Source organism: Rhopalosiphum maidis, chromosome 4 (genome assembly GCF_003676215.2).
Source record: "Rhopalosiphum maidis isolate BTI-1 chromosome 4, ASM367621v3, whole genome shotgun sequence".
Classification (NCBI taxonomy): domain Eukaryota; kingdom Metazoa; phylum Arthropoda; class Insecta; order Hemiptera; family Aphididae; genus Rhopalosiphum; species Rhopalosiphum maidis.
This window is the reverse complement of record NC_040880.1, coordinates 32,965,093-32,980,376: the sequence shown is the minus strand read 5'-3', so window position 1 is coordinate 32,980,376 and position 15,284 is coordinate 32,965,093. Positions and strand designations below refer to the sequence as shown.

At 32.2% G+C, this 15,284-nt stretch overlaps 1 protein-coding gene across 4 annotated transcripts in view; it reads right to left on the bottom strand.

The window, feature by feature from the left end:
• Positions 1–2,110: 2,110 nt before the first annotated feature.
• LOC113560511 (dual specificity protein phosphatase 10) overlaps positions 2,111–15,284 on the bottom strand; it is a 35,831-nt gene continuing 22,657 nt past the window's right edge. For all 4 annotated transcript variants that reach the window (XM_026966418.1, XM_026966421.1, XM_026966419.1 and 1 more), the window contains 2 exons: positions 5,616–5,966; positions 2,111–3,515 (listed from right to left, as the gene is read on the bottom strand). In XM_026966418.1, the coding sequence (XP_026822219.1) occupies positions 3,178–3,515; positions 5,616–5,966 (689 nt within the window). In that variant the 3' untranslated portion in view covers positions 2,111–3,177. The remainder of the gene's footprint in view (positions 3,516–5,615; positions 5,967–15,284) is intronic.

Sequence of the window (15,284 nt, the reverse complement as noted above, 5' to 3'; positions counted from 1 at the left end):
TTGATATTTTAATATGTTGTATGTGAAAAACTCTTGAAGAAATTTGCATTAAATTAATAAGTAGCATTCAGTTAAATAACGCCCAGCAAATTATTTTTTTATTGATATTAACAGAAAAAAAGAATAGAAAAAAATTTTAAATGTCAAATGTCTATAAATAGTTTTCTTACGCAAAAAAAAACAAAATCGATTTCGATTTTGAGTAAAAATCCCCGTTTTTTCATAATATTATTTTGAAAATTAATGGGAATTTATGTCTTTTGATCCTTCAAAGTAGGTACCAACTAGCAGCGTGATAAAATCCCCGTGTTTGAAAATAAAATCATTTTTACAGTTTCAAAAGATAAAAAATGACAGATGGAAAAACACACACATCATATTCTAAGTTCAGAATAGGAAAATATTCACTATTTGTCATGCTAAAAAAATTGCATATAATTGGTTATGTTAACAATTATTTTAAGTCTTTCATACGTTCGTGTGATTATCCTATGTCATATTACTTGTAATTGTCTATTTAAATTATGTTTTAAAAATTATGCACGCATTAATGAAATACTCGCCACCTCTATATTATCTAACACGAGTTCAATTTAATGCTTAAAATATATCGTCATTAAATCGTATTAAAAGTATTTTGTACTGTGTAAATTATGAAATGATTTTAATGAAATGTTATATAAAATTATTAATTAATAATTTTTATAAATAAATTATATAAACATAATGTTTACATATATACTTACCAGTTTCTATACCTATATAGTACGATTCAGGATCATAACACATATATTACAATCAAAATAATGTTCCAAGATAAATGCGTATACAATATAGTATTTTGTATATAGACGCTTTATGTATACCAATCTAGACTAATAAAAATAGAAAAGAAATATTATGAACGCTAAATGCTAACACATAGTCAAAGACAATAATATATATACAAGTAATTATTATAAAAAACTTGTTTTCCGAATCAAAACAAAACTACCTATTCAAAACGTCAGTGCGTCATGCAATATTATGAAATATATGCGTTTAAAATTTAAAAACCTTATTAATGTTGTCTAAAACTGCTCTGTCCGGTTGTGTGTTTTGTTTTTTTTAGGAGCGTTTTAATAATTGTCCTTCTAACACATCTTTTGATAGTTCCTAGTTGAGTCCATCGTAGGGACACTCAACGATTATTGTTGTACAGCAGTAAGTCGTACATCGTACATCATGAGTAACGACTATATCAAAAACGATAGTCGAACGAATAAATAAGTAACGAAATAACGAATATACTGTGCTATAGCCATCATGTGTGAGAGAAGGGCAAAGGAACATGTTCTCCCACTATTATTTGTATGACTACTATAGTATGTACTATGTATAAAATTTAAAAAAGTTCATTCAAAAACATTAGAGGAGTATAGAAAAGTTCAGTAGTTGGCCTTGATAAGTATAAGCTAAAAAATATCAGCAAACTAAAAATTATTCAAATTTTTGCCAAAAAAGCTCCAGCGTCTTCGATTTTTGGACCGAGAAAAAAAATCATAAAAATTAAAACCTTTTGACGTAACAATAAGTAGATACCAATATAGGTAACCTTTAGATTAAAAAAAAAACTATCAAAAAGAGATATAAAAAGTAAAACTAAACACGAATAATGACTTGTTTACTACCGAGTATTTGATATCCCCCCTTCACTGTTCCATTAAAAATTCTAACTACGCCGTTGAACGCATACACACACACACACACACACACACACACACATTTATATACATATATATTTACATAATATATTGAAATCATTACTCGTACACACTCAACCGTTCATACACACACGCAGTTTAAAGCGCCCCATTATGCACACCCATACATGTTATAACATTATTAATTATGTGATGCACACATATGATTCACCGTCTACGGAGTGATTGTGTGATTCATGCGCAGTTTGCGCATGCTTGTATGCGTGTTTTTCTCGCAGTGTCGTGCCGCGTGTATTGTGTAGACGTACCTATGTATTATAGAGGTACCTATTTGGACGACATCAGCGCGGTCGCAAAAAAAAAAAACAATTATTTCCAACGTAGTTCAATAATTCAACAACAATGCAATATATATTTTTGTTTTCAACGATTTCGTTTTGTATTTAGACGGTCAAATATAAAATACAAATCATCTTGCTACATATTGACTCAATTTTAAAAAATATGTGGGGGGGTACATGATCATCATCAATTATAAATATTCTATGATTATATCTACAAACACAGCCTTTAATTTTTGTTAAAAAAAAAACATAATTTTTACATCAATTTTTCTTTTTACATTTCATACATAATATATATTATATATATAATAATAATAATAATAATAATGGTGTAATTAAAAAAAATAGTAGTAGTCTCAGCGAGTAATAATACGTATATTATATCATATTATATCTTATGTACAATGTTTGCAAGACTAGATAATGCTCGTTTTTCGAATCGTGTCAAGTCTGCACCAGTATATGATGCAGCGGTGTCATCACATGGTGTCTAAAAGTTTATATATATATTATATTATGCGTAGCTGCGAAGAAATCGCCGTACGATAATAATATTTGATGTACCTACTGCGAATTCACGCGGACAGTTTTTAATTTTTTTATTTATAACATTACAAACAACAATATAATAATAATAATGATGATGATGATGATGATGATATTAATAATAATAATAGGCACATACGTTATAATATACAAACATATATGTATATATATACTTTCACATTCTTAAACGGATACGTACGCAAGTTTATATATACACATAGATATAGGTACTTTTATATTATTACTATCATTTCGTTTTAATCATTTATTTAATATATATATATTTTTTTTTTTTACATACATTTGCGCGAGAATGGAAAAACTAATTATTAGGAACACATTATATAGGTTGGAATATCTCGAACGCAATTGACACAAACAAATATTATACAGATGCTTAATACGTATATATATATTATACATATACCAATATTATAATATTATCTTAGCATGCCCGAAGCGGGGACATGGTACCTTGTCTCTGTCCTGCGCACGCGCGCAGGCACACACGTACACACAAAAACCCGTAAATTTGAGCACGTGTGTGCGTGCGTACAGTCGTCGGGTGCGGCGGCCTTTTTTTTTTATGTACTACATCCGGGCGACAGTTCGTCTGCGGTGGATTGGGCGGTGACCCAAGACTGGCCGCAACGCGGTTGCTGTTGTTGCTGTTGCTGTTGTTGCTGTTGCTGCTGCTGGTGTTGCTGTTCGTACTGCTGCAAGCTCTGCTCGAGCTCCAACAGCTGGCCCATAAAGTTTAGGTTCGGCGATATGATCGGCCGGGCTGCTTTGACCATCTTGTATGCGTCCACCATGGACGTATTCCGGTGGCGCATCACGTATGCGATGGCTATGGTCGGCGACCGGGATATGCCGGCCTGGCAGTGTATCAGAACGCTTCCGCCGGACTTCCGAGCGCCTTCTGTGAAACCAAAAAAATAGATCGCGATCAGTATAATCACGAAGGCACGACTATAACGGTCAGTGGTGATGGTGGAACTTGGGCGGGGTATTACCGGTGGTAGGTACGTGATTTATGCTATTATAATATATCGGTTTGCTGTCGATCAAACATATTTATATAACGTTGGCGCGTGGTCGTGTAGTATGTTTAATCCCGACAAATCAATATTGGCAGATATTATCAATATTTTTAACACACGGCAGTAGCCATCATTTGTACACAAACTACACCACGTCCATCTCTGCGAGACATGACTCACCGTATCGATAAATGGCGTTATAGCGTGTGTTTTGAGGTTAATTTTAGAAGACAACCTAGCCAGAAATAAACAAGTCGCGAGCGGCACCCGAATTTGGCTATAAAAATACAACCGCGGTCAGAGATCTGGTAGACGTCCAGCTTAAATCAAATCTCGGTGTGCGTCCAAACTGACGGTTTTAATTTTGGCTCTAGACGCACTTCTAAACGCGTGAGTCTATTTCGAGTTGTACGTTATAACCAACATAACACACCTACACACTCACCCCCCTACCCGTCGCACTACACTTCACTTATGGTGTCATAATCGTATGGGTCGCACAAGCGGACGATCTAATTTTGAAATTTCCACGCTCAAGTCGCCGCCACCACAGGATCCCACGGTTTTATTGAAATTAATAGGCCTGCAGGACTATATAGCTACTGCTGTATATTATGTGTGAGGGCAACAGGACAGCTTCCGTGACGTCATCTATTGTGACATCAACGGGTCTAGTACCCTCACAAATATCACATAGGGGTTGTCGTCGCGTGTGCGCCGCAGAAAGGGGTGACAATCACGGGGCAATTACATTACGTCCAAGAACATATATGAGTCATTAGTAGTAATAGTTTTAGGGGGACAGGGGAAAGTGGTGCATCGATGACGGGTAATTGGGAATAACCTAATATATTTATAGATACGTAAATATATATGGTTCACACCGCGAAAAACGATGACCAAAACGTAACGAATAACTCTTATTTGTAGTCTGGATGTTCACAACTTCATAAGACGTACGGAAATATATTTTACGAGCGCGTGCAACTCGAATAATATCATAACAGCAGTGATATCGGTGTGAACAGCTCCGCCGCAAATACGGCGGATACGTCGTATATATATATATATATATATATATATATATATATAATAACACGACGTGACTCACGCGAGAGGTCGTGCGCCGATGAGCTATAAATGGCTAAACACAACCGCACCGGTGCGCTCGTCTAGAAATCCGCTCGCACTAACATTTCCCCGGTCTCGTGTTAAAACAATATAAACATCACCGGCGTGTGTCGGTTGTCGGAGCTTCCACTTATATGAAAAAGGGATTCTGGGCGCACCCTACAGTACACCTAATAATACACGTAATTGTGTTTGCCGTTAATAGTTTCCAAGTACGGGTTTTAAATACCGGTCGGACCGATGTTATTGTTTTGTCAAAATAGGAATCGGAAGGGCGGGGGTGGGTGGCGTGTTTCCGGACGGGTGTCCGCGGACGACGTCGTTGTCAACACGATACATAGAGGGAACCACCACCGCCGCTGTCGCTGAAAACAATACAAACAATAAAACTCGGTCAAACGCGGGCGATGACGTCATCCATACGTGTGCTATCGTTGAGTCTTGTACGATACAGCTGCCACCGTACTTTGACGTGACTCACAGGTCCACGGAAACATAGGGGAAACGGCTTCTGTTTTCCCGCCCTTTTTTCGCGGGAGAAAAAGCGACCCCCTATGAATATGACTACCTACAACCTATACCACTAGCGTTTAACAACAATGACGAACACTATGAATAGTATAAATTATATTTGTTTGATGCGCAATTACGTGTCACAAACGGCAGTATCCTGCAGCAGTTAAATACACAGCGAAAAGATAATTTAGATATCGGTATGGACGGCGAATCGTTATGTCGAAAACTATACATTGATAATGAATTAGTCTATAATAATAATCACATAAACCAGAGATGATGGTTATGGGCATAGGATCCTGAATATTATATGGCAATCCGCAGTGACTTACCGATGAATTCGAACGCTTCCTCGAAGTACTGTTTAAGGTTGGCATGCCCGTTATCTAAGACGGAAAGCCGCTTGTAAACGACGCCGGAAGCGCGGTGGTCCATAGTAGGGGATGGTGACTGTTGGCTTGTAGTCACGTTCAACACACGTGTCACCCCGATGGCAGTCATACTATCCCGGTCGTCAGCATCCTTGCTGTTACCCAGGTACAAGAACGGCAGCACCTTGGTCAGAGGGTGGGTGTCCATAGACTCTCGGTCCACATCTGGAGGACAGCTGGCGCTCAGCGGCGCCGGCAACAGGGAGTTTTCGCACATGTCCTTATGCCGGGAATGGAATTCTTTGTGGCCACCTAAATAGAAAAATAAACGCGTTAAAAAGACCATCTGATGCTTAATACCTCAAATGGTGGAACCGTTAAGACTGTTGAAAACGATGATAATATTATTAAAATACGAGAAAATAATATTTCTGTCGGATTAGCGCGAATCGATTATAATAGGTAGGTTAGGTATACTATAGTGCTATACGGGATACGTATCATTTGCGCAGTGTCTATCAATAGACATAATACTAAATGTATAGCCAAATTTTATAACAATTGACTGATATGTGTATATATATATATATATATCGTTGATCGTTCGGATTGATCTGGATGATAATTATTGTGTATTCTATAAACAACATCGACATGTTTGTATACTCGATAATAACATAGAATCGCTTTATTTACAAACACGGAATAAAAGTTTTAAAAACAATCAAGTAGTTAAAATATGTTTATGCAGAGTTAAAGTAAACAGTCTCGGTTTTCGAGTTATATTTCGTTTGGGTAAACAAGGAAATTGTAATTTGATTAGTCAAGAAAGTAACATTAAATATGTAATGGTATTAATAAAATAAGTAAAAGAGTTAATAAATATTTCAATATAAAACAAAGTATTATTATCTATACATTATGAAATACGAGTACTATTACTACTATAGTAACTATGAGTTGACTTGTAACTTTCTTTTTGGTTATTTAAATTATCCTGCATGTGAAGTGTGTAAACAGTTCTAAATATGTTTTCGTTTTATAATACCGTACACGATTACCCACTGATTACTAACCGTTGTTAGTGGTATATACCTTCATAAAATATCAGTAAAATAAAAGAAATCAAACAGATTTTTGTATCATCACTAGTCAGGTGGATTGAATAATATAAATATATATATATATATTGCAATAGAATTCAATATGATAAGACCGTGATTACTCGCACATAACATTAGAGGGGGGTGATTCGAAATGATCGTAGTCGATCCGTTAACACATAGTGATTTGCGTAGGTACCTGAACGGATTCTGCTCCAAGTGGGACAAGCGTCCAGGGAAAGCTTGAGCTTAAGCGTGAGTTTCTTGTGTCCTATTGCAGCGGTCATCTTTGCGCTTTTCCGTAAAAGTAGGTTGTAGACGATATTACAAGAATCGAAAACGCGAACACAAAATACTTATGACAGTATTATTATTGTTGTTATTTTTAATAACGGTATTGTAAATAATCGTTGGTCGAGACACGAAACTATATTCAATAAATATGACTGTTGATAATGTACATAATATGTAAACTTATTAAACGCGTATGATAATATATTATTATATTATTATAAAAAAAAATATTACTGAGATGCACAGTAACAATGTTTTTTATTATATTATATTATATTAAACTGTGCGAAACCACCGGAAAAAGGTCGAAAACGAAGAAGGAAAACGTTTGCCCACGGAAGGCTACGCACGATATATTTGTACCACACACATTTTTTCGGATACGCGGTAAACGGTTACGATCAGCTGCGTGCGACGCGTTACACGACTACGAGTCGAATGATGGCAACTAGCGACGTTCGAATCTGCGAGCGCGGTCGCACGCGGTCTCTGGAATACGGAAGGCGCACGGGCTGGGAGGGGCGAATAGTCAAACGGTGAGGGGCCAGAGAGGGGTAACGCATAAACACATCGTACTACTACGCGACGGACAAACCGGCTGGTATAATATCGTATGCCTCTCTCGCTGTGCATTAGTCATCCGACCTTGTCTCCTCCCCTTCGGCTCGCCTTCCCCTCGGCCCCACCAACGCCGCCGCCGTGAATGAGAGAGAGTGTATACATGACATCCCCCGCGCGCAAATTATATTATTATTATTATTATTATTATTATTATTATTATTATGCTTTTCGTAAACAAGCGCCACACCGTCGCCGATATATTTTTCGCGTTTCAACCGTCGTAATTAAAATAATTAAATAATATTTCTATTAATTACCATGAATAATAATACTGCGTATTGCACGTTGCGCATGATGTATCACCGTCAAGATAGTACACTCATCAAATTCGAGAAAAAAAAATGGTTTTCGCAATTCATTATTATTGTTATTAATATCATAATAATACAATGCCTATTACTGCAACTCGCTGCAATTCCGCAGGTATCGGGAAAACTCACTTAGTGTGTAATACTTGTATATGTATAATAATACTACATACGATGATCATAGCACATATTATAAATGCGTTAAATGGTGAAAAAATCCGAATGTATATGGAAAAAAGTATTTAAAATGAATATTTTGTTTTATTATAAATTAAATACACAATTATTTGTTGTTAAGTCATTATAATTAATAACCAATTAACTGCAAAGGTAACAAATACGTCTCTTTAAATTCATAGGTACCTATAATATAATTTTTATAATCATAAAAAATATTTAGGACTTGGAAAAAAAAACAATTATTTGCATCAGCAATAAAACGCATTTCCCAAAACAAAAATAATCGTTTATTAGAGCTAAGTCAACTATAAAAAGGGTTGATCTTAAATCTAAGCCCTAGCATCAGTAATAACTAAACTCGGGTAAACTTTTTAGGATATGCTCGACTTTTAAAATTCACAATTCGACAAAAATGTTCTTTTTCTTCGTCAAACTTTTTTTAGATAAATATTTTGTCTAGAAATAGAAATGTTCAATGTTATATCAAAGTTTCGATAGTCCGGATATATCGATGACTTGAGAATTTGAGAATACATTTATTTTTACTTACTATTTAATTTAATTTACTTGTTTAGTTTTATATGATATACCATATGGTACACACTACATACGAGTATTATAATATTTAAATGTTTGCGTTATGCCTACTCTACTGTGTAAACTATATTAAACTATTAACTACCTTTGTAATTTTTTTTTATTTTAATTCCATATTCATCATGCCCTACGGTGTAAATAATTGCTTACAAACATTGTTGTATACTATGATAATAATAACTTACAATTTATTTAGGTATAAAATATATTTTTATCCATTGGACATTTTGCTAGTGTACCGTTACGAATGCACGCCAAAAATCGGAAACGATTTTTTGATTTTTCCGCCCTATTTGACAAACCGACGAAGTGTGAAATCAAATTTTGTCTGTAATGTCAAACGCCGCTGCCGCGTCATATCATAATTTAATATTATTATATTTGTGAAACAGATCGCCACCCTTCAACTTAATACCAGTTGTGTTCGCATAAGTGCAACGTATACGATAGTATGGTCTGTTTCACTTATCGAAATTTGATCTTTATAGTGCGAAATTCGAATACGAATAATAATTAATAATTAAATCGATGAATGGATCGATTTTCTGATTTTTAATCGAATCGTTTACGCCATTCGTCGGCGTGGCACAAGAAAAGTACCTAAGAGATAGATATACGCTAGTAAAATGATATTATTTATTTGTCAGGACAAAGTTTAATACTATAATCGAATAATATATATATATAACAACGGTTTATGCATTACATTACTAGTCGGATATTTAATGGGCCTATATAATATATTGAATACACACGAATACGGGTACTTAACAACTGACGTTTTTTGATATATGAAACTACTTAACGATAAATAAAAATAAATTGGTATAGTATTTTCGTATAATATATTATATTGTTATAAAATAATATATCCTCTATATTATACGCATCGAACCCTACAAATGACGACATCGTACTTAAAACACTGCGGTATTGGTTTTCATCTGGACTATATAACGCCATTGCATTGACGTATTTTATTTTCAATAATATAATTTTTAGTTATTCCGAAGTCGTTGTATTTAAATCATAATTTATAACATATTAATATACAAATAATCATTAATTAATAGATAATATCGAAAAAATTAAATACTATTAAACGATTATACCATACTATACAATTATTTGAATTTCATTAAACTAATTATAAAAAATAATAAGCACAATTGTGCATAAAATGACGAATTCAAAAATATTAAGTATTAATAATAATATCAATATGTTCCAGATATTTAGATAATATAATAATAAGACGATGTCATTAAACAAATATTATATCTTTATCTATATTATTGACAATTTAATCAGATTGAGTTCAATTATAATATTTGTCATTTACTGTACTTAATCAATTTATACATTAAGTACATTAAGTATGAGTCATTCAATTATGGATGAGACGTACTGCTTCAGTATAGGAACACATATATACACAATATAACAATAATTTTCATATGAAGAAAAAGAAGTACTTGCGAATTGCTTATATGATATTATTTTTTTTCATTTTCGTCGTATGTTATGAAAATATTTCTCCCGAGCAAAATTATTAATTATCGCCGGCTGAGTAAACGCTAATATGCATCACTAAATCTCATCTCCCGTATATAATAGTATTAGTTAACAACGATCGAAAAACCGGTTATGCGATGGAATGACAAAATTGTTTGGCCTTGATATGCTGTGAGACCTTTATGATACGCGCGCGTTTCCTCATTTCTTCCTAGTTGAATCAGAATGACCAATCATATCGGAAGAACAACGAAACTAAATTTACTCAAAATATTAGCTATATATGGTACTAAGTACAAGTGTTGTGATATGGTGCGGAATCCTACCTAATGTGCCCGTATAAGCAGATTCCTGGGAAAATGGTTCGTAATTTGTGAGCATTTATGTGTTTAGGAACGCAAGGAAAATATGACGAGGACTACAGCATAATATGATATGATGACATACGATAATATACTTTTTACTTACGGTTTAAATATTATGTTACCTCACAAACTTTCGATTGCAGTTCAAATAGTAAACTGCAGAACGAGAGAGTTGGCACAGATAACTTGAGATAAAATTACGCATATTGACATGTTAAACGATATGATTATAATATTTAAATAGTATCATACGATTTTAAGAGCACAACGGAAAAGAAAATGCAGTTATCTAAAAATTATAAATATTCTAAAAAATTGTATAAATGTGCACCACCAACTATATTTGATTCATGATCAGCCACTTTGTACAACAATTATATTGTAATATTATATATTTATAGAGTGCAGTAAATCGATCGTGTGAAAATCATTGAAGTCGGGCGCGACAATTCGCGTAATATTATTATTATTCAATCGAATTTGCTATGGATAAATGTATTATGTATAATATATTGTTATTATATAACAATGTATTTTGCATACAAGATACAACTATGATAAAATGTTTTGAAATACGTTATTTTTTCCATAATTTATTATACCATCTAATTTAAATGCACATTTATTTCTCAGACATTGACACGCGCTAGTATAATAGTTGATATCTATATTATATTATAGATCCGATCTAGTGCACACGTGTTATATAATATAACATAACTATACCTATAAGATATTATTTTCTTAGCTCGAGTAGCACAACTGATTTGCAGATTATTACATCGTATGCTTAAGCATATTTGTGAGAAATTATCTATTGGACAACGGAGGCTATGAGCAGTCATCGCCCTCAAAAAAACCTAAGACGGAAAATGTCTATAGGCCACTGTAGGTAGATACTATTCTTAAATTCATCAAAATAACTTGTAAAAAAATTAAAATAATAATTATCGCTAAAATGTGTATGCATTGCAGGTATGTTTTTTTTTACAGTGGACTTTTATAAATTAGGCTAAGGTATCTACAAATCACCTCATATCGATACATATGGTTAATATATTGCGTTGCATACTTTATGAATAATGCATGTTATTGCATACTAACATACCGATATATATTTGTAAAATAAGCTCAATAAATATATGTTTTATGGTATATTTAAGCAAAATAAGTGTACAAGGCTAGATGACACATCATATTACGCTCATAATTTTAATTTCATTAAAACAATATGTAAAATATCGGTAAATTAATATTTTATCTATATTCTATAATACCTATCTATATTTTATTATAATTTTTTTGCATATTTTAACATACCTTAACAAAATAAAAATACACGTGTTTTATTATTTTATAATGCATATACAAATACTAGCACCAATAAAAATCATTGTTATTAGTCCTTAATTATGGTTAATCTGACCAATCAAAAAACAAATACTAAACTTTAATCTTTAAAATATAAACTCATCGACTTATCGTACTCACTTTAATTGTTACTTTTCTCTTGGATATATCATCACCGCATGATATTATTTACAATAGTACACTGTTTGACTTCAACAACTACGAACCTACGATGATAATTGATAATTTGATATCGATTATGATGAGAAAATAATTTTCTATAGTTATAATTGTATAATTATTATATTACTGTAAATGTTTACTGTCCATAGGTACTACGTTGTCCATTATAGGTATTTAACGTGTTATTTTTGAGCTGTAATACTTTAAAAGAAAATGGTTGTTATTATGGATAATTTTTAATTTTGGCATAATATTAAGTAATAATATAATATTATTAATAAGCTTTTAGTGTTTTGTCTTTTAACTAAAACTATGATTATATTAGATTTTAATAAAGATATTTACTTAATGTTATTAGAAAATGAATGAAAAATAAATCTAATTAATTCGATACCTTTTATAATTCACGAGTCGAGTGTTGTATATTTCTAAATAAAACTAAATAAAACTATAGAAAATATATATTATATGATGGTTAAAAATGTGGCATTATATTGACGTTTCGAGGACCGATATAATAATAAGTACAGCTGAGTATATGTCGACCCAAATAAAAAGTTTATTCGACAGAATGAACAATAATGTTTGACGTATTGCAACAGGAAATAGGAAATCAACAAAAATTGCAAATATATAATATATGTATACTATAAGGTGCTGTGTCTGAACTAAACGTAGAACGATTCAAACTGTACAGTGTACACATCACATATTTTATTTGATTTGAACTAAATATAGTGTGGGCGAAACCGGTGTAAAAAAAATATCATCAACAATCTATGAGTGTGATTTTTCACACAGAAAAGTATAACTTACACGAGTGATTACAATAAGAATAATTTTTTCTGACTTGATTTTTCCCATGCAAAACTACTGCGACGAACGTAAAATTGAAAAAAAGGTCGTTATTTTTCGTCTCACCGGCGTATTGTATTATATTGTGTGTATGTGTACAAAATTTGTAAAGAAGTTCCTTCATGACGTAATATTTCCAGCATGATATCATGTTCACTATTTTTACACCGTTACTGCATTTCATTATTTGCCACGATCGTCATTGTGTGTATAAGCGTGTATCTTTTATCAGTGTACTGAATTTATAAAGTACATTGCAGATATAGGTAAATATACCAAATAAGAGTATTTTGACACTTTCGTTACCGAATTACCAAAATAATTTTACACACATAATTCATAAATGTCAAAAATCATAAATCTCTAAACGATCACTATTATTTGCACATGTGCGACCATTTGAATATAAATTTATTTTTCACGTATTTAATGTATCATTCGTTATATTTAGATAATGATTACATATATATATATATATATATATATAAATAATAAAACAATTATGCATAGTAGTGTGGAAAAAAATGATGTCATCTAATAAAAAAACAAATGAGTATTATTGACACTTTTTTTGAAGCGTTTACACGAATGACTGTTTTGGAACGGTTAGGAATAGACTACCTACATGATGTGATTATATTATGTTCAACTTGATTTTAAAAGGTAAATACCCAAACCCCATTTAAGATCTTTAGTTGTCAACCTAAAATTATATCATGTTAATTTTTTTAACAAAACAATTACTAGAAATACTAATATTACTAATATTACTAATATTATATTAATATTATACTTTAAAAATTTATTCCAATTGCTTAAACTATTATTTAATTGAGTGAATATTTTTTCTCGCAATGTACTTTTTATTTGAGACCAGTAATTTTCTCGAGAAAAACATTTACTCATAGACCAAAAAGTTTCATGTAATTCTCATACTCTAAATATCCCGTTACATGTCTCCAGGCTTTTCCGAAAAATGGAACTACTTGCCAGCAAATTGACAATATCTCTAAACGTTGCGACGAATAGGTACGGACAACTAAGAGGTATCGAGGACTACTTTTGCTACTATAAAAAAAAATTTCAATTTTGAAAATGTATTAATTATATTAAATACTAATTATTATAGTTTAAGCAAAAATTATTTATTTCGATAGTTGTAAGTTGTGATTTTTAATATGAAGAAAAATATCCGGTCAAATTAATTTTTGATAGTTGTATAAAAAATATATTCTATGATAATATGCTTACGTTAATTATATTTTTCTACGTGATTATTATTGTAAAATTTCCTTAACCAAGTTCAATTAAAATTTTAAAATATATACTAAATACAATATTATATAAAATAATGATGTTACCTATACATTTTATTTTAGGAAAAATACTTCTTTGACAATTTTTTTTTTTATATCATCGTATGTAGAAGTAAAACTTTTGTTTTTCTTATATTAGGTATTAAGTAAAACTATTTAAGCGCGTTCAAACCCAAATTTATGAAAATTGCACCCACAGTATTTGTGAAAAACCATTTTCTGTGTTTGGCCTAGTGCAGGTAATGTAGTACTTATGTCTTTTAGGATAAATAAATAATTAATATTTCTGAAGACATATTCGCAATGTTTTAGTGTTTCACACAGAATTTTACCATCGAATATGATGTCAATTGTTCGTTTACACAATAAATAAGGTTGTAAAACATAAATTACTTAAATAATTATAATTGATTTAATATAAAAGTCATACACTCATCCGACGTTCTATTCTCAGGCTGCAAAACTTGTTACAGCGGTCATTCAATCGTACGGATACCGTATACTTAAAACAATACGCACGCAGGAGACTGCAGGAGATACAATAATGTAATAACACACACACACACTATCTATATAATTTAATAGCCGTACTTGCGACTATTATTCTATTCGTTCTTATTCGAACCGCTTTCACGACGTCGAGCGGCTATCGGTAACAGTAATAATAAGGATACTTTTGTAACAAACAGAGGTTATATACGAGTGTATGTATACAATAACCCTCGTTATTGAAAACACTACAGCCTTTCACCTCGATCCTCGCCGTGATTTACAAAATATTATTTACAATATACTGTAGCGTGGACCGAGTGGAAAGTGGAAACTGCAGTATACACCTGTATGAGCATTATTGTACGCGTTAAATAGTGTTTATAGGTAGGCACCGATAAAGTGCATTGAAAAAAGAGCGAGTAATTATTGTCGTCTTAATAATCGGCGTTGT